We start from the raw sequence: 25,964 nt of genomic DNA, 5'->3' as shown, positions 1-25,964 counted from the left end.
AGAGATACCTCAAAGCGAGTGAAGACTTAATGTTGTCTGCTTTTAAAGCGATTACAGCCAAAATTCATTAATTTTGCCATACGTTTGGCGTTGATTTGTAGGTGTCATAAAAGGGGATGTGAGGTGAAAAGTGCTCGTTGCCTGAGCGCTGCTGGGGGAACACCTCCCTCCCCTTGGCAGAGCCCCAAACCCAAACAGACACGGGCGGCTTTGCCTTGTCCCTGGGGACATGTCACCGTGGGCTGGTGGCATTGTGTTCCCAAGGGAAAACGCCTGCCCCACGGACTGCCTGGTGCCTAGGAGGTGTCGGGCTGGGGTTGCGAAGCTGTCCTTACTTCATGGTGGTGGCTGTGCCAGCTCCTTCCCACGCGGAGCTGGAGAGGCTGAGCCACCGCCCCGCCAGCCTTTATGGGCCTCCCTGGCTCTGAGAAAGACCGGAATTTGTTTCAGCAACATCATCAAACATTACGGCTCAGCCAGCAGGTTCTCTAAGTGGCCACCATTAAATTTATCTCTTTGATTGCTGGGCTCACATTATTAAACTCCGGAGCCGTATAACTTTATCCCTTCCGAACAGCGCTCTGCCAGGCGGAGATGCCTCAAGGACCCGGCGCTCCGGGCTTGGCTCCGGTTGCGAATGAGCTGGGAACTCATTTGCTTTCCCCTCCCTCGAAGCAATTCATTTGCAGCCCAGGTAGCCGAGAGATCCTGGCCGTTCGAGGGGAGCCGAGCAATTCCTGCAGCTCCGTTATCCTCCTGGCACAAAACCACGCACTGACGCTACGGTGGAAGATCCCGTACCCTGTTAGTGCTCGGAGAATCACATTTTATCTAAGCAAATGCTTAATTGCTCCTCGTTGGACACCGGTCATGGGACATTAGGCATCACTAAAAGAAGGCTCTTAAAATATGAGCTGAGTGGTCTTTCCAGCTCCGCGTGGTGGTTACAGATGCAGAACTGATTTGCTTCGCTGTGTTTTGATCTTTCCATTTGCAGGTCGCTGGGCCACCACATCTCTGGCCCAAAGCCCGGTCACCGAGGATGCTTCTCCTCCGAGGGCTGCTGTCCTCTTCCCAGGGGGAGGTCAGGAGGAAAATTTTATGAGGATTTATCCTTTATTTAGAGTCTGGGACCCTCCTGGTACAGCTCACTGCCTACCACCCGTTCCCCCGTGTCCTGGTACATACAGGTAAAGATTTATGCTATTCCAGGTGCCAGACTCACCAGAAAGATTAATGAGAGATAATTTCTTACACAGAGGTTTATTGAGTTCCCCGAGTTCATTCGCCAGCTGTGAAGTGAAACATCTGAAAACAGTTTCTGAATACTAAGTTCTGCCTGGCACCAGTGCAGGAAGGGAACAGTGCCTTTTTCTGCTCCTGGCTCTGACTCTGCTGGGCACAGCCAGCTTCGTGTGCTCAGCCCTGAGATATCTGCTGGGGACAGAGGAGGCATTGCTGTGCTCAGCCCCTCAGCATCCTCAGCCCCACAGCCCCACAGCCCCGTCCAGCTCCATCCCCCCTGCTGCTCCCCCAGGAGCAAGACGTGTGTGTATCAGCAGCTCAAGTCTCCTTCGGACAGAAGTCACTGCTGCTGGGGCTGGGGGAAAATGACTGCAATTACTAAATTGCCTTTTCAAAACTTCCTCCCATCAGCAGCTGGGCAGGTGATTGCACAGCGGCCGCTGGAGCGTGGATATGTACCTAGCTGTTGGCCACCAGGCGCTAATTACCCTCCTCTCCTGTCTTGAGTGCTTTCCCAGCCACAGCAATGGGTCATCCTGCTAATTTTTATCTCCTTTGGACTCAGCGTACCATGCCCGTAATGAGTTTGCAGCTTTGCAGAGATGCTGGGGGCACATTTTCTGGGAAGAGCTGCTGGGGCCATGCAGGCTGTGCGGCCAGGTGTCCCCACAGCCCCAGGGCTTCTCCTCTGGGTGACGGGGGATGAGGGCATCTGCTTCTCTGCTCTCTGCCCTCCCAGCTCTGGCAACAGGACATCTCCACAAGGATCCTGCTGGTTCCTCACGTCCCGACAAAGAACTCGCAGGGATGTGTTTGCAAATGTGCTGTAACATCAGGGGAGCTCACATGGAAACACGCTGCAGTGCCAGCGCTTCCCCTCGCCTGCTCTTTGTCTCCAAAGAACTGCAGAAGAGGGCAATCAATATGCCTTGCCAGGGTCTTTTTAACGCTTCCTGAGACATTATGGTCGTAATGTTTCTCCGGGCTGCTGTGATCAATACATTCGAGGCGCTGAAGATGTCAAAACCACATAAAATCTTTATTAAGGCAAAATTAAATGAGCACGCGTGAATCAGTGACTTAAATGGATATTACCCTTCCAGGACACCAGGCCTGGAAGCCAGACCCACGTGAAAAAAACAAAACAAAACAGGGCATTCAAAGTTTGGATTAAATTAATGAGAAACTCAGGCTTTTTGGCGCAGGGCATGGAGCTGAGGAATGCAGGGGGACGGGGATCCCAGAGCGGAGCTCAGGGTGCCTGCTGCCTTCCTTCCTCCTGCAGCACTGGAGGGATCTGGGGAAGTGTGGTGAGTCTGGGGCAGGCAGGACTGAACGCCTGGGTTCATCCTGCTCAGCAAATTAGCCCAGATTTAACAAAATCAAATGAAATAAGTTATATTCCTGTATGCAGGTGGGGGTGATGGCACGCGGGGATGCGCTGGGTGGCACCGGGACGCGTGGCACTGCATGGGGAGGGCACACAGCACCCTGCCAGGGACAGGGGTTTGCAGTAAAAGGAAACGGGCACCCTTTATGACCTGCCTGATGAAATGCAGCCCAGCAGCTTCCAGCCCTCCCCACCGCACCGCACCAAGCTCTCCAGGAGCTCAGAGCCACGGGGAGACCTGTGGGTCCGGGGGTACCTCACTTCACGTTCTCCTTTCACAGAGGAGCAGTTTGCCAACACACCTGCACAGCAGAGAGCTGAGAATTGTCTGCCCCAGCCTATTTAGCTGTAATTTAGCTCTCCCCACCCAGCAGCCAGGCTGGAGGCAGCCCTCCCCACAGCCAGCCGGGCTCCCCACTCACTGCGATGCCAGCAGAGCCGCGTTTTGGGGCCGTTTGGGAACCTTCCCTCATTTTCCGTGCCACCAGGGTTAGCCAGGGCACTGCCACCCAGGCCCAAGTCCCGTGGGGACTCCCAGGCCTGCTCAGAGGTTACGGCGAGGGAAGACGAAGCATTTGGCACACAGACACCTCCCAGAGACCTGGCACCTGCAGGGCACTGCGAGCACCTGGAGGCCCCCCGTGCTCAGCGCCAGGGAGGAGCTGTACCATAAAGGCTCGTCAATTAATTACCTGAAAGAGTAACAGAATGTTATTAGATACTTGGGAGTTAATTGCACGGGTGCTAATCATGTGCATCTTAATGGCACCAGTAGAGATGCAATATGCACTTCCATAGGTATTGCAGAATAATTTAGCCATTTAATTAATTCCTGCTAATACCTTTTAAATCACCTGCTCTCTCCCTCCTGAGGGAGAAACTTCTCCAGCCAGATCTCCTGCAAACTCATGGTTGTTGGCAAGGATGCTGCTTTATTTCTCAGCGCATTTATTCCCAGCAGAGCCCCCGCAGTGTCACCCCCGGGTGACAGGGTGTCCGCGGGGAGCCTGACAGCCCTGCGATGCGCCGCTCCTAAGTTGGGAAGGCTGGAGCAGGGCTGCGTGAAACGTTTTGGACAGATCGTGACGGGTTGAAAAGATGGAGACTCAAATGAGTTGTGGATCTAGGTCAAATCCAGCGAGCAGAGCCAGGAGAAAACGCGGAAGGAAAATGTAAACAGCAGCAGGCTTTTTATTCCGGTCTTCTCCAAATGAAATGCTTGGTTTAGAAAAAGCAAAAAATATCCAATTTCGGTGTGCTGGAGATGCAGTGTGACTGCTTGTCTCCCTTTTCCCAAGCCAAGGGAGTTGAGAGCTGCCCGAGCCCTTGGGGCAGTGTTTCGGCTAGACAAATATTCCAGCTTTTGCAAGCTTTTTGCTGCTCCATGAGCGACTGGCACAGCACCGGGGGGCAGGAGGGGACAAGGGGTTTGGGCTGTAGGTGAGCTGCATTCCCTGCTGCCCCCTCCCTCCCCACGTTGGCAGAAAAGAGACCACACGAAGCCATCGTTCTCACTGGGCTTTTATTGTCCCGCTGGCCCTCACTTCCCACCCCTCTGCCCAGGGACCAAGCCCCTTGCCACGGCTCGGGGGGCAGAGAAGAGGAGATGTCCCCAAACATCTGGGCTGGGGACATCCCCAGGTCTCCACCACCCGAGCAGTGGCGAAGGGCAGCACCGCTTTCCCAGGCGTTTTTTGCATTATTTTTTTTTTTATTATTTGAAATATTTTCTTTTAAAAATATAGTAGCTGTGGAAAGCAGCCCTCTTTACAAACTCTTGATGCCAGAGTGAAAGGCATCGTCGCCGTCCTCCTCGGTGCCCGTGGGACGGGGGCTGGCACGGGACGGGGGCTGCGGGGCGGGCGCGTGGCAACACCGTGGGGAGGGACGGAGAGACCCTCCCGAAAATAGAAATCTTGTGCTGAGTCGTCTGCAGTGAAGGAAATCCATAAAACACCAGCGTTAGGTCGGCTCCGGCTTGGCACGTATTGCTCCCGGCAGCGCCGGGACGGGGCTGTCCTCGCTGCCACCCGCTGCGGGGACAACGGCACCGGGGAGATTATAAATAGGGAACTGTAAACACGACCAGTCGAGATAAGAGACACGTATAATCACGGGATTCACCGGTTCAAACGCCTGCCCTCCCCCCAGCCCCTGCACCCAGGGCCCCGTCCCCGCGCCGTAAAAAGGGCTCCGGTACTAAAATCTTGGGTCCAGGCTCGGAGTCGGGGTGAGGTGCTGGAGGAGTAGAAAGGGACGTCGCACCCTCAGCGGTCCTTGCTCGGAGGGGAGAATTTGGCAGGAGGGAGAGGGTTGGCTGGTTCAGGTCCTTTGCAAGTTCATTTGGTTTTCCCGGAGGACTCCTAGGGTTATACCTGAGATGAAGACGTCTAGGGGACCCTCCATAGCTCAATTACAACGCGGTTGGTGCTCCGTGCCCAGAAGAGCCCTCGCTGCTGGGATGTGTCCCTCGCGCTCGCCCCGTGCAGCAGGAGGGCAGCAGCGTCCCTCCCCGGGGGCTGTCTGAACCCACGCTGGGCAGGGGCACCCGTCATGTGTCCAGGATCTCGCTGGCGGGGGACGGCTCGTGGGGGATGCCCTGCGTGCTGTGCACCGTCTGGTTGTGGGACAGGGAGTTCTGCTGCAGCTCCAGGGCGATGGCGTTCTGCGGGAACTCCTTCACCTGCCGCTTGTACTCCAGGAAGGTGCACGCCTTCGTGGCGATGGCGATGATGTTCTTGCCGATGAAGATGGTGGAGACCCTGCTGTCCTGGAACAGGACCATGTTGATGGCCCGGATGAAGATGGTGACGATGTTGATGGTGACCAGGCTGAGGACGGGGTAGAGCATCATTTTCTGGGGGGCGATGTGCTCCCCCTGCATGCTGATCTCGCTGAGGGACACGCAGGGCAGGATCAGGAGGAGGATGTAGCAGTAGAAGAACATCAGCCCCTCCGCCCAGATGGGCAGGCCGGTCCTGTGCGGCTCCCACAGGTTGGCCTGGATGTCCAAGATGTCCAGCAGGTCGAGGGCCACCCAGAAGAGGCGCCCCCTCAAGTCCTCCTTCTTCCGAAAGGTCCGTATGTACTCCATGCTGTCCAAGGCCACCAGCACCAGGTAGAGCCCCGGCACGCAGATGGAGAGGAGCAGGGTCAGGGCCTTCCTGGCCACCGTCTCCAGGTTCTTCTTGTCCGCCTTGTAGTTCTGAAAGATGAAATACAGCTTGATCTCCAGCACGAAGATGTACAGGAACCACAGGATCATGGCGTAGCCCCGCTTGGCCGTCTTCACCTCGGCCCCGACCCACACGGCCACGTAGCGCAGCACGATGAGGAAGCAGATGTCCCCCACCAGCACGATGATGCAGACGCCGATCTTGCGGGGCCCCTGGTTCTGCTCCACCAGGTAGGCGTCCATGAAGGCCATGCTGGTCATGATGACGATGGTGGTCAGGCAGACGTGGCGCTTGTCGGGCGGCGGCAGCACCATGGTGAGACGAGCGAGCCTCTGCGCCGGCACTAGGGGAGCGATCCAGCTGGAGGGGCACAGGGGGGCATCAGCGGCCAGCCTGGGCACCGTGGGCTCTGTCCCCACCCCGAGGAGCCCCTGTGGCCCCGTCCCCAGCGAGCTGTGCCCCGAGTCTGCCACCAGCAGCCAGGGCTCACACAGGGTCCCTCGTCCGCATCCCCATCGCCGTCGCGCTCTCCAGCCCCGTGCAGTGAGGAGCCCCCTGACTCCCAGTCCCGGATCCTCCTGCAGATCTCTGGAAATGTGGCAGGCGATCAGGCAGCAGGGAGAAGCTGGGAGAAGGAAGGGGAGGCAGTCCTGGAAGGGGGTGTCCCTGTGTCCTCACGGGGAACCACCTCTGCACCAATCCCAGCAGGGCTGTGCCGTGCCCACAAAAAACACCGTGCGCTCCTGCTGCGCCTGGCCACGTGTGCCTCCCTCCATCCCGTCACTCTGGAAAAGACAGAGGAGAAGGGGTGTTAGGGTCAAGCACAACAGCCCCACAGCTTCCCCAGCCCTGCAGTGTGACCGGGGCACTGCTCACATTGCTCCCACCAGGCACTGTCCCCCCATGGGCACCCAACACCGTGCCCTGTGCGTGCCATAACGCAGAGTGGATTTTTGTGGAAGATAGAGGCTGAAGGGAAGAAACCAAGCCTAAAGAACCACAGCCACCATCCGTCCCCTCACCTCGCTCCTTCCCAGGCTTCCAGTGAAAAATATACAGCCACTGCTCTGACTGCTTTTAGACCTGTGCCAAGTTTTACAGGGGATTTACAGCCCGGGATGGATAACTCCAGGTAAATTTGGTCTTTCAAGAGGGAACAAACGGGGTGTTTCCTTTTCTTCCTCCCTTACCCCGTGCTCCTCCCGAGGACCTCCCTGTGCCGAGCAGACTTTCCAGCAGACCCAAGCTCAAACGCTGGGTTCCCTCCCCTCCCTTCAGCCCCTGCACAACTCAGGGCAGCCCGGGATGGGTTTAAAACCACGTTCATTTGTCACGGTGACCTTTTGGAAGGGGATTGTGGGCTGAGCTCAACCACAGGGCTCAGGCTCTGCTCTCCCTCGGGTTAATGCCTGTATCGCCGGGGGCAAGCACCTCTCTCTCCTTTTGCAAACAGTTCCCAGGCATTTGTTGCGCTGCGAGCTCTTCTTGTTTTCCAGCTGGTATTTTCCCCACCGCTCGCAGCCCTGCCTACATGGAAACAGGGAGGTCTCCAAAATTCCCCTCGGAGGACTACAAAAACGAGCAGGTAGTTCTAGAGCAGTCCTTACCCGGGAAGCCCCGAGTCATAATTTTTAAATGACATTCAGAAACCGCTTGAGAAATGTGCTGGATAAACAAGAAAATGAGCTTGTCAGATAGCCACGGGAGCACACGTGAGGCAAATATTTGTTTAGACAAGGACACACAACGTTTGTCTTCCCGCACAGCTCTCCCTTGGGTGAGAGCGTGAGCCCGGAGGCAGGGGACATACAGCAGCATCCTCAACCCTCACCAATGCAACCCCCAGCACCCAGCACTGTGTCTTTCTGCATCCCCTGTGCTCGCTGCCAGCTGCTGGGCACTGTGCAGGGCCTGGGTTTGTCCCCACACACAGAGCCCTTCTCCAGGTATGAGGAGCCAGCGGCCGCTGGCAAGCCTCGAGGGCTGCTGTGGGCGGTGGAGCCACTGTCAAAAGGCATCCTCGTTAATGCCAGCAGGCACTTCCCCGAGCCCGGCCCTACCTGGCAAATTAGTTTAATTATTTAAGTGATTTGAATTCTGTCTATAAATAAAAGAGGGAGCGAGCGAGGCAGAAGTACACACACCGCTCTTCCCAGGTAGTTAGGATGCCGCATTGCTTAAAGCTTCATTTGCACTTTAATTGCTTTGATTTATTCCAGCTCTCCTGGATGTAAATCTGGAGCTCCCCTTCAGCTAGTCCTTCAGCAGTGCTGCTGCACCACCTTGCCCAGCACACCCCCCCTGCCTGCCCAAAGGTCACCACCAAGGTGCCCTGCGCTGCCCAGCATGTCCTCGGGGACACCTCAATGCATCCCCAACCCTCCTGCTGCCACCTTCCCTCCACAAACCTCAGGCTGGGGGCCAGGGGTTGCCCCCCAAGCAGTCCCTGGGCACTGGCCAAGGGGCTGCTCGTGCCCTGGGCTGGCTTCTGCGGCCAGCAGCTGCTCTCTGCCTCTTCCCAGGCATCTCAAGTGCATCCTGTGCAGGAAATGAGATTGAGGCAGATTTTTTTTTTTATTTTTTTTCCGGGCCCTGCCCACTAATTGTGTCTGAAGGAGGAAGCAGCCCACTTGCTAATGATTACATATAATTTGCCGTGTAGGCAGAGCGAAACGGGCAAAGAGCTGCAAACTGTTCCCAGCCCCTGCCCAGAGCAGGCAGCGCAGCAGAGCTGACAGGCAAACCAGCCCCTGCCTGCAGCCGCGAGCGCATCCACGCAGCAAACCCCTTTGGAGGGACCCTTTCTCCCTCCTTTCCCAAAATATAGGACCTCAAGCCAAAAGTACAAGAACCATTGCCTGTTGAGGAAGAAACAAAACAGCTTTGTTTCTGTGCTGGTGCCCACAGCACCCCCTCGGTGCCCCAGCTCCATGGCCACGTGCGCTCAGCTCAGCGCCCCAGGGGTGCTCCAGCCGGGGCTCTCCTGGTGCCTGGAGCTGTGGGGAACATCCCCCTGCTCACAACCACGCTCAGCTGGGTGATGTGTGACAGGCGTGCCAAAAATAAAGCCCTATTCAGACATTTCAGGTGCTTAAACATAGTGTTCAGGGAAGGTAAATGATTCATTTTGACTTGTACAAAAAAAAAAAACGTAAAAATGATAATACCATCCTTCAACGCTATCAAAACAATTTACTGCTTCCCCAGTAAAACGTGCTGTTTCTTTAGAGGAATCACTTGGTGTTTCCAAGTTGGGGGATTTTACTCCAATCAGACCCAAACCCCATGAGTAAAAGTACCTAAATCCCCCGGGCTGGAATGCCCAGTGCCCGCAGGTCCTGCTGCCAGCCCCCTGTTGGGGAGGACGCCTTGTTTTTGGCTGGCTGGGCTGTGCCATGCTCGTGCCTGGGGTGCAGCACATCACGTGGTGACCTGGTGCAGGGGGAACTCTATTTCCCCAGCAGGCAGGGTGCATGGCAAGCTGTGTTTGCAAAGGCGACCAAACTGAAATACACAACCATACCACCAGCTTGGAGCTCTGCTGGCATTTTCCTGGCTACAGAGGCATAACTGAGCTGCTCTGGGAGTCCCACCTGCGAGCAAAGCCCGGTGGCTCGATGTGCTCTGAGTTACAAATGGGCACGAAGGCGAACACAAGCCAAAGGCAGAGCAGAGCACACAGCTTGGCTCCGAGTTCGGGGGCTCGGGGCTGCTCTTTTACGCACGATTCACTGACAGATCCTCAGATAACCCCACATTGTCAATGTTAGGGGGAAGAAAAACAAGGAAGCAGTGCACAGCCCTCATACAACCACTTTTCCCCACTGCCTGGGCAGCAACAGATGGGAGAGAAGCAGCAGTACCCCTGGCATCCTCTCGGCAGGGGTTTGGGAGGTGGGAGCCGGGCGGCACACGGAGCATCCCATGGGCAGCCTGCTGCTGCTGCTGCCTCCGGGCTGGCCTTTGATGAAAAGCAATGGTCCTGCTCATAATTAGCATGAGGCAGCTGCCTGCTGCTGTGGTGGAAGGGCAGGAGCTGAGCTGGTGACGGTGATGGAAGGAGAACACGTCTGCTGGCTCCAGCCTGGCTCCTGCCCAGCCAAGTGACACCGATCCTGCAGTGCCTGCGGGCTCCCACATGTCTGCACCTCCTGGGAGGTTTGCCTGGGACAGAGCCCCTCCGGAGACAGCAGGGCTCACCCTGCAGTGACACCCAGCCCACTGCTAATCTGGGCTGAGACTATAAGCACCTCGGCCAGGAAAATTCCTCCTCAACATGAAAAGCCTCAGGATGTTCCCCATCCTGAGAGGTGAAGGGAAGCCTGAATGATCTACAGACCCCCCTAGTAAAGGCTCCTCTGAGAACACCGTGTCTTTTTGTTGTATTCAAGCACAGAAAAGCTCACCTCACAACGCAGGGGACAGCAAGCAAGGGAGAAACGGTGGGTGACTTGCAAAACCAAGGGAACCTGGCCTTGCCGCGCACTCACTGAATTTATTTTGGCAAGGCTGGCCCGCTGTTAATTATCGATGGCAATAGCTCACCACCAAGAAGTCTTAGCAGAAAGAGAGCTCCCCGTGGCACATCCTCCAGCAGACAAATGTGAACGTGACTGGTCTTAAATTAAGTTGGGGGTCAGGGGGTGCCACTGCACCCCCAGTGCCAGACACTCCACAGGGTGACGTGCCAGGGCCATGGTGCTGGCCGGGCTTGGGAAGACAGAAGGCACACATGGCTGGTCCTCCACGTAGACACCAAGCTCAGGGTCACTCTCCCAACCCTACACACATCCCAGCCAGCAGTGTGGGGGCAATGCTGCCACCCACTGCTCCGACATCCCCAGGAGACAAACAGCTCACCCATCTCGGCCCGGCGCAAGAGTAATGCCAGCCCAGAGGTCGCCAGGGAGACATTTCTCTTCCTCTGTTTTCCAGCTTTCCTTCTACCAGCCATCTAATAAATCTAATAAGATCTGTCTTGCTGGTGTCTAATTCAATTGCAGCACCCAGAGACCAGACTTCTTCCATCACTCACAGACCTAACCAGCTACATCCCTGGCATATGAGCCCGGCCACGGGGCTGCTGCAGACTGCTCCAGAAGAGAGCAATTACCTGGGATCAGGACTCGCTCTCCCAATCAATTATATGCCATAGGTGTTCCTTGGGTCACGTCTAATTGAATTATTTAGATGCTTGAACACCGTGGTCAGAAGCAGCTGACTGAAGGGCCTGAGGTCTGGGTGCTGGGCGAGGTGCCTTGCGTAGCATCCTGAGGTCTCCACAGCAACTCTGATTCCTTCAGGAGAAGACACCTGGAAGCACAGGAGTGGGTGGCTCTGCTACACAGAGCATCCTGGTCTGCACTGGGTCCTGGTGCCATTTCAGCTGTGCTTGGAGGCTGAAAAAGCCACCAGCAGATCCCTTTCCCTCTCGGGGAGGCAGCGCCTGCTCCTGCGAACGTGAGCGCCGACAGACTGACGTGTGCTCTGCGGAGCTCCCAGCGGGACGTCTGGCGAAGGCTTCTGGTCTCCTCATCTTCAAAATGAGCACGCAGGCAGGATTCATGCTCCCGAGCCTCCCCATCCCCACAGGGCCAGCACCCACACGTGGGGGCTCTGTTCTGCCCCTTCGGTCCCGTGTCTGCTGGATCACGCTGTTCCTACAGCAAGGGCTGTAGGTTTTCAGGCTTTCTTCGCTAATGAATTTTTTCCTCCACCTCCACACACACACACAAAAAGCCTTTTGCCAAATCAAGTGAAAAATTGATCTTTGCGGAGGGAAAACCCTGCTGAGGATGAGCACACGGGAAGGATCCCCACCCGGCAGCGAGCGGCAGCCTCTCCCCCAGGAGGATGTGGCAATTTGCTGCGCTGGAGCACATTGACAAGGAGATAAAATATTTATGGCCACTCTCCCTTGCTTTCCATTTCGAGCCGTGGTGACTTATTTGTTACAAATTTACATGCATGTTCAAAGGCGTCCTCACATTCCTTCCAAGAACAAAAGGTTTGTCTCTCCACGCGGTGTTCTGCCAGCCAGGCCCAGCCACCCCATCTCCTCGGTGCCCGCGTCCGTCCCCGTCTCCAGCGCTCATTTTCCTCTTGGTAATGATTATCATTATGCTAAGAAAAATGGGTCATTTAGAGCGGCTTCTCCCCAAATGAAAGGCTGTGGGACACAGGATATCATTAAAATTCTAAACCTGGCTGCCAGCCTCAAAAGCTGGCTCCGGGCGTCTCTGCGGATGCTGAACCCCTTCGCGCCCGCCTACCCCTGGATGCCCAGCGCCCTGCTTCCCCGGGGCCGTGTTCCCAGCTCCTGGGAGCACCAGGAGGGGCTGAACGGGAAATGTTTTGCTTGGAAAGGCGATGCAACTCCCGCGCGAGCCCGAAATTGTTGTGTGCAGAGCTGTAAGGCAAAGCTAATCCATTTTGCAGCTCAGCCGGCTCCTGAAAGATGCTATTTAGGGATGGGGAACCACGAACTGCTCTGCCCCCCGCTGCGATACAGGAGGGGCAGGGGATATTCGGAGGATGAGAGATGGAGACTGAGCCAAAACAGCTAATTTGGGACATGTTTTTAACAATGGAAACATGCCCCGATTGGTCAACTTTTGGAACTGATTTTTTTTTTAATGTTTTTTAAATCCCACCAAGCATGGGAAGCGCTTCTGCTGCTGACCACAACAAATCGAAGGCACTGCTGTTGGGTCTCACGTATGAACCACCAACTTATCAGCATGAGTCGCTGCCAGCCCTGCCCTGGGGTACCAGGGGCACCCAAAAACCATGGCCAGGTTCAGAGCCCTGAGACTACCAGGGAGAACGGGGCCAGAGACACGCAGGTGGGATGCAGAGCATCCCCAGGCAGGGCAGGGTGAGCATTGCTCCTCTGCGGGTGTCTGAACGATGAGTTAGTTTTGGTCCAGTGGTTAGGCTGAAAATCCAATACGAATTATTTCTCTTTGACCACCATATAATTATTTGCACTCGGGTTTTTCAGCCAAACACAGAACTGTGAAGAACGGCAAGGAGTCAATCTGAAATGCTTTGTTCAGCCTGGAAAAAGCTGTCCTTTCTCTCCAAGGCCATTTTACCCTTCTCCTCCTCCGCTCACCTCAATGGCTCAACTTTAGATTGACTTCAGAATAGCGACATGGTCGGGCTCCTCAGGAGGAAGAAAGACGACGAGCACCACGCGGGGCACCCCGCTGCTCCTTCCACCAGGCTCCCGCTTCCCTCTCACAGCGGGTCAGCCGTGTCACCACCAGAGCTGGGACCTCCTTCCCCATCTGTACCACTTACACACAGCATGTGGCTGAGTAAGTAAGGAGCAGGAAAGGAGGAAAGGAAGAACGAAGCTCCCACAAGAGCCACATCTGCCCCGCTGCTGGCAGCAGACAGGCACAGCGCATTGCTCGCCACCTCCCCCGGAGTCATCGCTTATCCCTGGCCTGCTAGACAGCATCAGCTGCGGGCGAGATTACAGCCGGACTGTTAGCAGTGATAGTAGGTGCTAAGATCCCATTACAGGCATCATTTCCTCTGTCAACACGCGGGGAGTTTCTATCACAGCTCCTGGTCGGGGCGCGCGAGCTCCCCGCAGCAGCCAGGCAGAAGCTCGTTACCCGAGGGCTTTTATGGGGAGCGTGCCCTCTTCCCCACGCTGAAGCTGGGGCATTGATATTTTTGGCAGGAATCGCCAGGGAAAGTCTCCATTTTTGGGTACAAACACTGCATACCAGGAAAGGATCTCCGGGTCCTGACAATAAACGCTGGTTGGGCACAGAACCTGCAGAGGTTTTGGCACACACAGTCCCCATGGAGAGCACCCGACTGCCACCCTCGCCCTCCTTTTCCACGTCACCCATCCCAGCAGAGGAGGGGAAGCAGCCACAAGGCTCCGTCCTCCTCTCTTTACCTGCACTTTGCACATCACCGCCTTATTTTATCTTTATCTTTGGGCACATGGAAGAGATTTATGAAGGCAAAACTGAGCACGGCCTCTCCACCATCCCTCACCTCCTGCTCTGGAAGTGGCAGAAGACAGAAAATGCTCTGGCCATGCTGGGATGCCAGCCCTGAACCTGAGCCTCACACTCCACCCCCAATTCCACCAGGAATCGGAGCGCTGCCTGAGAGCATCCAGCAGCCAACTGCCTCTTGCTGGCAGCTGTTCCCTTTGGCTCTGCGTCCTCCTGCACACTCACGGCAGGAAAATGGGATGGGTAATTTAATCTTCGCCTGCTAGAAGCAAAGCAACATGCAAGCCTGCTCGTCCTCTCCTCTAAGTTTAGCCCGATAGTATATTAAAAACCTGCTGCTGGGCGCTCGCCAGCCCCTGCTTAGCTAAACCAACAGGCTCTGCAAAACATCAGAAAATTCTCCGCCATCAGCCAGGACAACGCCGGCCCTTTGTTCCCTTCCTCCCCTCCGCTGTACGGCCCTGAACAGTGATGGATAAACCGGTCCTAGCTCACTGATAAATAGTTTATAAAAGGTTCGTAAGCGGTTTCTAGATGCTCTAATGAATAGTTAATCAATTCTCGTGGGGCCCACAGGGTCAGCAGATGGCTTATCAATGGCCATCAATTACGGCGCCTGCTGATGAGCTTATAAGCATCACTAGGAGTCCATCGATGCCAGCAGCGGGCTCAGAGCATCTACAAAGACTTACTAAATAATGCATGAACGACACAAGTTCCCTTGCTTAAAATCTGCAGAAGGCCACCCGAAATGGCATTCTTGGAGAGCCGAGGGAAGCACAACGAGGGAGCAGCGGCTGCTGGGGCTGAAGCCAGGCTGCCAGCAGCAGAGGGGCTAGCCCAGCGTGGCAGGAGGCAGGCTGCTGGAGGGAGAGGATTTCCTACATCCAGCTCACTCCAGAAAAATCGGAATGAGTGTCCAACCATGGGCTGCAGCGAGGCAGGCTGCCCCAAAACCCAGCTGAGTCCAGCTCTGTGGGCACAAGCTGCTGCCAAATGTGGCCAGTTCCTCCCCAGCACCCTCGGCCACAGGCTGTGCTGGGCAAGCTGCTGCTCCCCAGGGCTCTGCCATCCCCACAGGACCGCAGAATGTACCCAGGAGTTGTGCTGCAGCAGCCTGAGACAAACCATACGTGGCGCTTGGCCTCCCCAACAGAAGTGCTTTATTATCATTAAACGCAGAATAATTCGGGATGATAAAAGCAATTAAGTGTAAAAAAAAGGTAATGATCCGTTGCCTATTGCATCCAAAAGGTATGAAAATCCCTCGTAAAATTATCACCCCAGCACAGAATCGGACCTAAATATCTTTATAATGTAAGGCGGCGAACTTTGCTTACAGGCAGAACATTCACGAGGTGCTCAATGAGCCACCGGGGGCTTTCTTACCATTCCCAGATCTCCACGAGCACAGAGGCAATTACAGGATGTTACAATCCTAACTTTTTTAATTGAAGATGAAAGACAAGAGAGCTCGGATAAAACCTGCTCCCAGGTCCATCCCGAAACGCACGTGCCGAGGAAACTTCACACAGACGGGGTCTGATTTGGGGGCTCTGTGGGACCCCCCTGAGCCGACCCTTCCTGCGCCCTCGCTGGCGGTGCCAAGCCCTGCAGCCATGGGGCTGGCTGAGGCTGCAAGCAGGAGGGTGTTTGTGGCAGGCAGCTGATTTATAATTTGAGAGCGTTTCAGTGGGTCGAGGTGTCCCAGACAGAGGAAGCACCATGCAGCAGTTGCGCCATCTCTGTGCCATGCCACCTGGCCAGGGCAGACATTGCCCAGATCTATCCCTCATTCTGGGGTCTGTACACCCCTGTGCACATGGAGACATGCTTCTTCAAGGCATTTTGCAGCATGTTACCACCTTACACACCCCCACTGAGCCAGCCCCAAGCGTTTGGGTCTCCCGAGATGGATTATTCACTCACGGCTTCATGATCATGGCAATATTTTAGAAAGCGATCCAAACCCATGCCTTGTGCTTCGCTTGCTGGCTCCAGAGCCTGTAAGATTTGCTTGGCTCTCGTTTAGAGCCTTGTTCTGCAGCCACGAGTGCCAGACGCTTCCCGCTGCCTCCCAGCACAAGCCAGAGCCGCGCCGCAGCCAGCCGGGAGCCTGCTGCCCTTCGGCTGCGAACACAACCGGGGGCACCAGCTCCGTACCCAGCCCCTGCAAAAAAACACCTCCAAAGCACGGCGGAGACAGGCTCGGGTTCAAAGCTAAACCAGGAATAAATACGCCTGGCAACACCACAAGGCCCATCCAGGCCACAAGCAGCATCGCCATCGCGTGCAGCTGGAAGAGCCTCGGTGGCACCTGGAGCTGCGCAGGGCAGGGAGGCTCTGCAGGTTTCACTGACACCACACAAAAACAGGAAAAAAGAGCATGCAGGGGGAGGAAACCCCACTTAAAGGTGAACTGAAAGTTAATATAGCTGCAGAAATGGGCTCAGACTCTCAGCAAAAGGGAAAAGGCAGGAAAGCAAAATGCTGAAAAGCAATTTATTATTTTTTTTTTTTTCTGAAAAGCAAAAGCTCTCTGCTACTTTTCCCAGAGTGCTTTAAAACCTGAGCACATCCTAAATCCCTCGGAGCATTCCCTAGAAATCTCTGGCCTTCCCCGAACTCTGCTGGTGGGCATCAGAGGGCGTGCAGGCAGTTTAATCCCCTGTCACAGCGTGTTTGGAGGCTGTGGGTCTGCCGGAGCAGCTCAGCACCGCCGTGCTCGCTGCCTCCAGCACCCCTGGGGCACGCTGCCCTGCGCCCCATCACGGCCCCCTGTCCGTGCCAGCCCCAGCTCTGCTGGAAGCCAGCGTTAAAGCCACGCTTCGGTGCCTCCTGACTGCTGCTGCCCAGAGAAACAGCCCCAATTATAATGGCGTTATTAATATTAATACGTTAATATCGCAGGGCTGGGAGCCTGCGCTGGCACGACCATGCCTACGCAGGGAAGAAAAGGATCGCTGGAGAGCAGAGAGATTGCTGACTGAGAGGGTAACCGGGACGCTCAAATTCAACAAAAAAATCATAAAAAGAGCGTGTGTACAGACACATTTATATCTATATGCAAGGCTATACATCGTTAAGCTTAAGCATGGGGAGATAAAGTGGATCAGCTACAGTCCCGACGTCCTAAAATTTGTTTTTATGTAAAATAAGCACTTGCTTCACAGAGGGCAGTTGGTATTAAGATTTATTTTCATCCTGACGCCTATTACTGCCTGATATGCCTGGCTAAAGCCTAGGGCACGTGCACACAGCTGCCATTCATAACGTATACGCGGATCCGTGACCTAGCTAGCAGGCTGAATCGCCGGGCAATCTTTTTTCTGCTACAGAAAGCTTGATAAGCATACAAGTCTGGGAGCAAAAAGGGAGCCTATGTCTTCGCTGTGCAAAGAGGAGCTCCTGAATGGAGTTGTAGGAGCCAGAAGCAGCCCTGCACCGACTGAGGGGAAAAAACACCTGCCACAAGCAAGGAGATGGAGAGAGAAGAGAAAGGGGCCGGGGGCAGCCGGGTGTTAAGGTGGGCGAGGCAGAGGAGCTGCATGAGGCGAAGGTCAGCACTGTCATGAGAGCAAATGAGGAGGAGCTGGGACAGATTCAGAAAGCAGAAGGACGAGGCTTCGAGCCAGCCCCGAGCAGAGAGGGCACCGGTGTCACCCCCAGCATCCCCACGAGCTGCTAGCACCCAGGCAGAAGGCTCCCTAAATCCCACTGCCCCACATCTCCCCTCACACGTGCTTCCCTAAAAACATCCGTGGCATTTCTCCACAGCCGCCAGCACCGACCTTCGTAGCTGCCATGGTGATGAGCGCCACGGAGAAGCCTATAAATAACACCCTGTGCCACACGCTGGCCCCTTACGGCCCCCTTCTTTTTCATTTACCTTTATCCAGGCATTTCCCAGGACAAGCCCGTGAAGCCCGGCAGTCGGCTGGCAGCTCGCAGGCACCTTGAATTAAACACAACGAAACGAGGCAAAAAAAGACCACCAGAAGGCACCGGGGGGGGTTGCACAGGTACACACCATTACAGAAGCACAGCCTCCGCCTCACAAAGAAATGCAGCCCCCTTCTTACAGCTCCTTCTGGCTAAAGCCCGGATTTCAGGCCTGAATACCCCCGTTCTGATTTTTGATCTACCAGTACCGAGGAAGGCAGCTGCCTCGTAAAGTCACAGCCATTCACCTGCAAGCCCAATTTTCCAGCAGTTTTTCAAAGTGAGGAGGGTTGGTCAGCTCTGGTTTGGTGCTGGGCTGACACCAGGCAGCTGGAAGGCTGATGTAAATCAACGAGTCCCCAAAACAGGACCCGTGCTACCTGAGCTCAGTGATCTCAGGTTTGTAAATCCCAAATCCAAATGAAGGGAGCCACTTCTCCCCTTTCTTCCAGCATCTCCTCCTTTGATGGATGGAGGCTGCTGCGTTTGCCTCTGCTATTTTTTTCCCCGTATTCTTTTATTTTGCTTTTACAAAGAAATCGGCTGCCACGCAGTTTTCAAACTAAAAATTTCCTTGTGCATGCAGACGAGTTCAAAGCAACACTCCTCTCCTCCTTTGCATTTGAGGCACGGTCTGCAGAGGGCTGCGAGGCTTTCTGCCCGGCCTGCTCACACGGGGCACAGGGGATTCATTCACATCACCCCTCACACAGCACCTCCACGGGGACGGGACCACCAGGACCTCGGCCACAAGGCAGGATGGGTGCCAAAAACCAGCACACTCAGCACCAGGGGAGGCGAAATCCTTGCTGGTGATTGCATGTGATGACTTCTATGGCAAAGATGAGAAAAGCTAAGAAACCAAAGGAGAACCCTCCCCCCCCAAAAAAAAAAAAAAAAAAAAGAAAGAGGGGGGTATGGAAAAGTCATCTAAATCACCTGCCTGTGCTGGTGCTGCAGAAATCAGCCTGCAGGGAAGCAAAAAACCTCCCCAGGGCAGGGCAGGCTGAGGGTCTGTAACTGCTACAGGCACCAGGAGCTGGTGGTTTGGGTTTGCTCGCTGCCTTGCTCTGCCTGCTGTGTGGGGAGGGAGAGGGGATGCTCACACACCGCATGGCTCACGAAGAGGGTCGGGGGAAAGGTTCAGGGGAAGCAGCCATATATAAAGGAAAACTAAAAAAAAAGCCATAAAAAGCCATATTAAGGATAGTCAGCTTCTGAACTGGAGGGACTAACGAGACCCCAGAGCTGTGCCTGTGTGAGGAGGTAACGCTATGAGCAGTTTAATAGGGCTGGCCTGAAGAAGAACCAGGGGAACTGAGGACTTCTCCCCTCCACAGGTACAGGATCTGGATCTGCTTGCAGATGCTTTGGCTGTAGGGAAGGAAAAGTGCAATGGGCTGGTGGGGAGCTGTGGAGATGTCCGTGTGCATCCCCAAAGGTGGCTGTCTGCGGACGCCCTGCACAGCTGGGCTCTCACACAGGTTTGTATCTGCAGAGCCGTCACAGCCCGGGCCTCTGCCTTGCAGCCAGATTTTTATGTTCCGTGCTGATTTCCCAAGGGACTTCATTTGGGCTCATCATCCCCACAGGGATCAATAGGACGGCAGCTGCCATCCCAGCATCTGCAGCCAGCTTTGCCGAGCAGCAATGTGGTCTGCTGGATAAAGCGGGGGCTGGCAGCCAGGAGCACGGAAAGGCCAGGAGCACGGAAAAGCCAGCCCAGCTCCTGCCAGGAGCCACCACCGAGGACTTGGAGGATTGTCCACCACCCCCCAGCACAGGGGAAGAGCCTCACCAGGAGCAGGGAAAGCCCTGCAGACCACGGTGCCCTGCTGGCCCCTCCACTCTGGAGGAGCTAAAACCACAGGGGAACACGCTCACACCCCACAGCATCGCCCTCAGCCTGACCCACGAGCACGTTTCCCCATTACGTGCTGCTTCAGCTCCAATAAAGCTCCAGGGGAAAAATTAAGGCTGCGTTTTGTCAGGTGGCTTGGTACGTGGTGATGGATTCCACCTCCAGTTATTAACCTCTTGCAAAAGCCCCGCGTTATCTCGTACGGCAGTAATATTAGGTTAAGCAGCTGTTGATAACTTATCTCCCCTTATCAGCGAGTTCCTTCGAGGCCAATATTTACTCACATCCAAGAGGCGTCGCTCTATTCCCAACGGCGCTCTTCGTGGAGGCAGACGAGAGCAGCTTTTAATAGATCCTGGGCACTTACGAGGCCCATTTCTGGGGAGAAGCCCTGCTGGCACAGAGGAGCAGGGCAAGCTCCAGCACAGACATCCCCAGGGACATGGGGTTTTGCCCTGCCAGCCCCAAAACACACGGAGAAAAGGCAGGAGGGCGAGGGCATGCTTCCTTCTATAGGTGCTGCACCACCGAGGCAGGTGAGCTCATGCCTAACCCCAAGCAGCCCCTGTGCCAGCTGATAGCAATCAGGTCTTTATCCCTTAAAAGAGCCAGGAATAATTTATTAGTGCATTTTGGGGAATTAGTGCATTTTGAGGAAAAACAGACATGCCCTTAAAATCAAGTAAGGGCAGTCAGCCGCCTTCAGATGCTCCTTTGCTCCTTTTATTTCCCCGGTCTGTCTCTCAATCACCAGCTGTACACCTTGTAATTTTTCTGCAGCGTGCACCTCAGTGGACGAGCACTGGTTTTATCTCACCAGGCAGTTATCCTCCCGGATTTCAGTAACAAACCGATCGCAGGGTCACGGGGGTGCTCGCCGTGTGCCATCGAACCACTAAAGCTGTGTTGTGCTCACTTCACCACGCAGGCTGGCAGTGTGCACGCAGGTTTTTGACGCTCCTTTCCTTGTTCCTTTGCGCTTGAATGCCCGGTCCGCTTGGTTTTTATGACGAGAGGCAAACTGAGATGTTTGCAGCTCCAGAAAGGGATGTCTGGGAGCCCTCTGTCCCAGCCCCAGCTGATCCCATGCGGATGAAGGCAGAATTTTGGAAGGGTAATTCACACATCCCAAGGGGCATCCATGGCATGATGAAAGCTCTGTTTCAACGTCCAGAGGTCTGTGGTCCTGCCTGAGGGGTCTCAGCCCCAGCACTGTCTATATGCAAGGGCTATATGCAGGGGAGAGGAGGATGAACCCCAAATCCCTGGGGTTTAAGAGGTCGGTGCTCAGAAAAACAGCCTGCAGGACTCACAGACAGCCCCTGCCACACCGCTCAGCCCCCACGGGGCAGGTGCCTGAGCCACGAGGATGAGCTGCCTCTGTGTTTTTTGTGCTCCCACTGGGTTGCTTTGTGGCATCTGTCCGGGGAGCCCATCCTCTCCTTCATTACCTGTGCTGGTATTCTGACAGCGCTGCAAAGCCGTAGGCACAGAGCAGGACCCCACTGTGCTGGATGTGGTGGGAGCAGGGATCAGAGAGAGGAATTTGCATCCAGGAGAGCCTCCCCCACTATTTATTGAGCACGAAATCTCACAGCTCAGGCGTGGGATGGGGACTGGGGGTGCTGGGATCGGCTCCAAGCGTTCCCCCCAGCACAGGGGGCAGCGATGGCATGGGAGGCACAGGTTCCCAGCCCGCTGCACGGTCAGGACTCTGCTCACTGCCTCTCCTCCCCTCTCCTCCACCCGTGATGACAAACACCACGTCGGCGATCACCAGGCTGTGTTAGCCAAGGGCTGGGGAGAGACCGTGGTTAATGCTCGGTCCGTGCTGCGAGTGGCAGGGACATTGTAAGCGTGTCCCCTGACACAGTACCCAGCTGTGGCGAGTTTCCAGCCCTGGGTATGGTTACATTCATCATAAGGAATCTCCCAGCTCCTTGGCAATACAGCAACAAGCTCTCCGGGGCTGGTTTCGGCAGTTTTATTCCTAGGTAATAGCCCTCTGCCTCATTTATAGCTGTGTCTAGACACAAAGAGAGGAAGGTGCTATAAATACTTGATGTAAAAACCCTGCCTACTCCTAATTCCTGCGTTCCACATCCCGAGCCTGCTCTGAGAACAAGGGCACCAGGCTAGCAGGGAGCAGCGAAGCCAGCCCTGCACGGCTGCAGCTTTCCATGGCCCCAGGGACAGCTCAGGGGGTCCCCAGGGGCAGGACGTTTTCTGCTCGAGTCCTGCTGTCTGCCACAAAACAGAAATGCCCAGGTGGGAAGGACAGAGGCGAGGCATGCTGCAGATATTCTCAGCGAGACACAGCCCAAGCAGCTCCGCTCCCGGTGGCATTTGTCAGCGCTGCCCTTCCAGGCACCCTCTGGCTACACAGGACACTCAAGAGGAAGAAATCAAGCTGACCCACAAACAAGAGGAAGGAGAAGAGCTCTCTAATCCTCTCATCCTCTCAATTCTTTTTTTTTTTTTTTTTTTTTTTTTGGAGGCTAATTCATTATTGATCAAACCCATCAAAAATTAACATCATGGGATAAAACGCTAAAACGTCCGAGGCCTCTGAGCTTTCCAACAGCATTTACTGAGGTTTGCACGTTGTGTTGGCCGTGCCCATAGCCTCAGTACCACCAGCCAGCTCCTGGAAACCTCTCGGTGTGCTTTAAGGCTCCCTGGGGCACCCGAAATAAAGACTCAGGGCAGGGAGAGGAGGACGAGTGCCAAGGAGGACGCGTGCTGGAGCTTGGGCAGACCCAACACCAGCGAGACCGGGCACAGCAGGAGCAGCGAGCGGTGGCCCAGGGGACGTGGTGGGGATGCTGCCAGGCTGCCCAGGTGCCAAAAACAGCATCCAGGAGGGTCGGATGCTCCGCCGTGCTCCCTGGGGAAAGGGTCTGCAGGTACGGGGCACACTGCATGAAAGGTGCTTCCCCAGCACTCCAGCGCCTTGTTTCCCATTATAGGTCTGCTTTTGACACTCCCCCACCCTCTTATCTAACTTTCTTTACAAAGCTCTTCTCCCTTTTTCATCTTTCTTCTGTGGTCCCTAGCCAGCAAAAAATAAAATAAATAAATAAAAAAGAACCATATTTATTTCCTTTTTGGAAAGCCTGAGATTAATCAGACACAGCGGTCTGGGGACAGGAGGCTTCAACAAAGGTGGATCTTTTACAAAGAAGCCTGCATACTTTGCTGTGAACTCCTCACTTAAAAAATAGCTTGGTGCTTAAGGAAAGCAAGAAAAGCCTTTGTTTTTTCTGCTTTTAACGAGCCTAGAGGATGTTTTAATTAAGTTGGATAGGAATTTTCGGAGTTACTTGATGTGAAAATGCGAGCCTGTAAGAGCCGCCTTTGATGCTCGAGTTGTGTTTTAAACACTTGATGAGTCCTGCAGAGCTGGTAATCCTTTTAGCATAGCTAATAGCTGCTGCTGGAGTGCTCACGAAATCCTGCTTTGCTCGTGGTTCTGCTGAGCTGGATGGAGGCTTCCCTGCAAATCTGGAGCGCTTTGCGCATCCCGGCCCCAAAAGGTGTCAGGAGGGGGCCACAAAGGGCTCCAGCACATCGGATTGGGGTGATGCCAGGCCACCCTGCACCCAAAAGCTCCCCAAATGTGTGCTGGGGTGTGCAGAGCCCCCTGCTGCCCCCACCTCCATCCCCTGTCTGCCCAGCCCTGCTGCCCTGGGCTAAGAGCTCCCCTTCCCAGGGATTTGGGTTCACCTCTCTCCATGTGCAGAGAGATGCCCCAAATCTTGCGAGGTTTTCCCCTGCTCCATGGCTCCGGGTTTGCTGGAGGGACAGGTAGGGAAGAACTGGCTTTGGGGAAATGCAAATATCTTCCACAGAGGATGCTGCAGGGAGAGATGAAAGCCAACTCGATTTGCATTAGTTCCGTAACTCTGGATGTTTTCCCTTCCCCGTTTAGACTGGAATACACACACACACACACATTTTTGCCACATAGCTCCTCGTTTGCCAGCTGCTCCTCCCAGAAGTTTTGAAGAAATCCCCGTTTACACACCAAGCTACTTGTCAAAGCATCCTCGGGAAGGCAGAGCGCGCGCCCCAGCCGGCTCCGATTCGGCACGGCCGCGCTGCTGCTCGCGGTGGGCTCAGCCCCTCACCCCAAAACCTGCCCCAAAACCTGCCCCGTGCAGCCCCCCTCAGGTTCTGGCAGCGAGCAGGGGGTGCTGAGCTCCACCGCAGTGGCTGTGCTCTCAGGCAGCACGCAGCAATCTGTCACTTCGCCAAAGCAGAACGGGGGCAGGAAAGCCTTGAGGTCTGCGTGGTGAACAACTCGGCGAGCCGTGCTGCTCCCCAAGGTGGGTGTGAGGTTGTCCCCAGCCCTCCCGGGGACATCCCACCGCCTGCTCCTGCTGCAGGGAGACAGGGCTGTGCTCCCCTGGGTTCCCTTTGCACAGCTCCTCGGGCAAACCCCGGCTGTGCCGCACGCAGGGCAGGTTAAGGACGGTTTTGCTCTGAAGGCACAGAGGTAAACAGGATGGTGCTTCAGATCCGAGTACTGCCGGTGTCTCAACCAGAGGCGATTTTCTGCAAAACTGGTTGAAACAGGCAGCCCAACATCTGTTTTCATTCCGACAGCAAAAGCTTTGCGTTGGGAACGAGAGGAAAAGAACCCGTTTTATATTCAGCCCGATCTGCCGTTAGCTGCTGCAAAACCTGTAGAGAGCCCTCAAACCGCAGGATCCGAGCTTGTTTCATCCGACATCACGGATACTTGGGGGAAGGGGATTTCTGGGGGAGGATTTCGCATGCGGAGATGAGACCCCTGCATCCACCTCCGTTCCTGCAGACGAGCACAGGCACCCTCTGCACCCGCCGGGCACACAGGGGAGAGGCAGAGGGCACGTGCTGCCCTTTCGGGTGGCTGTGGGGTAGGGGGATGGATGAGCATCCCTCCCCTCGCAGCCCGGCACAGCATCAGTGCTGGCAGCCCGAGGAGCTGTGCAGGACCCCGGGACCAAGAGCCTTGGGCAGATGGGGGGGGGGTTTGGGCACTACGCTGGGCTCAGGACCACCCAAGGGTTCCCAGGATCATCTGAGGGTCCCCCCTTAACCAGATACAACACCAAATGGTGCTACCCAGATTTTGCACTGCGTGGCCATAAGACAGCATCTCCATGTCCCTGTGGACACTATGGTGAACTTAGGAATTCCAGCTCATCCTGAATATCCCTTCCCACCATAATCTAGAAAGCGTTTTGGCTCCTCTCTGCCCTTCCACCACTGCACACAGCCAAAGAGGCACCCTGATTCCTGGCAAGACCCCCCTCAAGGGACACAAGAACCCTTGTGTCCCCGCCAGGACTCCATCCCCCAAATTCCTCCAGGCGGGGAGCACCCAGGGGACACGCAGGGCTGAGCACAACTCCCGCAGGGGCTCGGGCAGTGCTGCAGATCCACGTCCCACGCCCACGCCAAGCCACGCCAAGCCCGGCTGCCCCACGGATGGGGACAGAAAGGGGCAGGGGCTGCGGATGGGGAGAGCTCCCGGGAGAATTCACCCAGGGAAAGCAGCAACAGGACCCCAGCACCGCCTGCATCCGCGCTGGGGGGAGGTTTGGGAGAGGGGAAGGTGGCAATCACAGCACCCCAGGGGGGCACAGGGCAGTGCCCCCCAGGCTGTGCTGCTTTCCCCACCCCGCTTTTTGTGGCTGTGAAAGGGAAGGGCTGGCAGCACCAAGAGCATCCTCCCGAGCATCCTTCCCCCTGAGCACAGCTCCCACCTCGCTCCCCACCATAAGGAGGGCTGGGGGAAGTTGAGACTCCCCGGAGAGGACAGGGACGAGGCTCAGCTCCCACACCCTCCAGCTGAGGCCTATCCACAGCCCCCCCCCGGCGGGACGGAGCGCCCAGCACCCCGAGCAGCAGCGGGATGCTCTCACCATACCCCGGGGGGACCCCCAGCTCCCACGGCGCGCACCCCAGACCCAAGTTCGCTCTGACAGCGACGGAGGCTTCTCCCCTTCCTCCCTCTCCCTAAAACGAGCGGGGATGCCCAAAACCGAGCCGTGCCGGAGCCGGAGCCGCCCGATCTGTGCCTTACCTGCGGGGCCCGCTCGGGATGCTGCAGTGGGCGCCGTGGAAATGCGGGTGCCGGCTGCGGTGCAGGGGGGGCGGGCGGCTGCCCCCAGCCCTCCCGGGGGCCGCGGAGCCCCCCCCCGGCCGCCCGCCGCTCAGCCCCGCCGGCCCCGCACCGCGCCGCGCTCCGCCGGCCGCGGGAGGCGCGCTGGGGGCGGGCGGCGGGGAGGGGCGCTGGGGAAGGAAAGGGGGGGCTGCCCCCATCGCCCCCCCCCTTCGCCGGGAGGAGACGGCCCCCCCCCGGCCGTGGGAGCCGC

General features: G+C 56.0%; 1 protein-coding gene across 1 annotated transcript; it reads right to left on the bottom strand.

Annotated features, from left to right (window-relative positions):
• Positions 1–4,168: 4,168 nt before the first annotated feature.
• TMEM121 (transmembrane protein 121) lies at positions 4,169–25,731 on the bottom strand. Its single transcript, XM_032192356.1, has 2 exons — positions 25,673–25,731; positions 4,169–6,596 (listed from the first exon to the last, which is right to left on the bottom strand). Exon 2 carries the CDS (start codon positions 6,123–6,125, stop codon positions 5,187–5,189), a length of 939 nt encoding a protein of 312 aa, XP_032048247.1. The 5' UTR covers positions 6,126–6,596; positions 25,673–25,731; the 3' UTR covers positions 4,169–5,186.
• Between the last annotated feature and the right edge of the window lie 233 nt (positions 25,732–25,964).

This window comes from Aythya fuligula, chromosome 8 (genome assembly GCF_009819795.1).
Source record: "Aythya fuligula isolate bAytFul2 chromosome 8, bAytFul2.pri, whole genome shotgun sequence".
NCBI lineage: Eukaryota > Metazoa > Chordata > Aves > Anseriformes > Anatidae > Aythya > Aythya fuligula.
The sequence above is the reverse complement of the archived record's forward strand: the minus strand, read 5'-3'. Positions and strand labels throughout refer to the sequence as shown.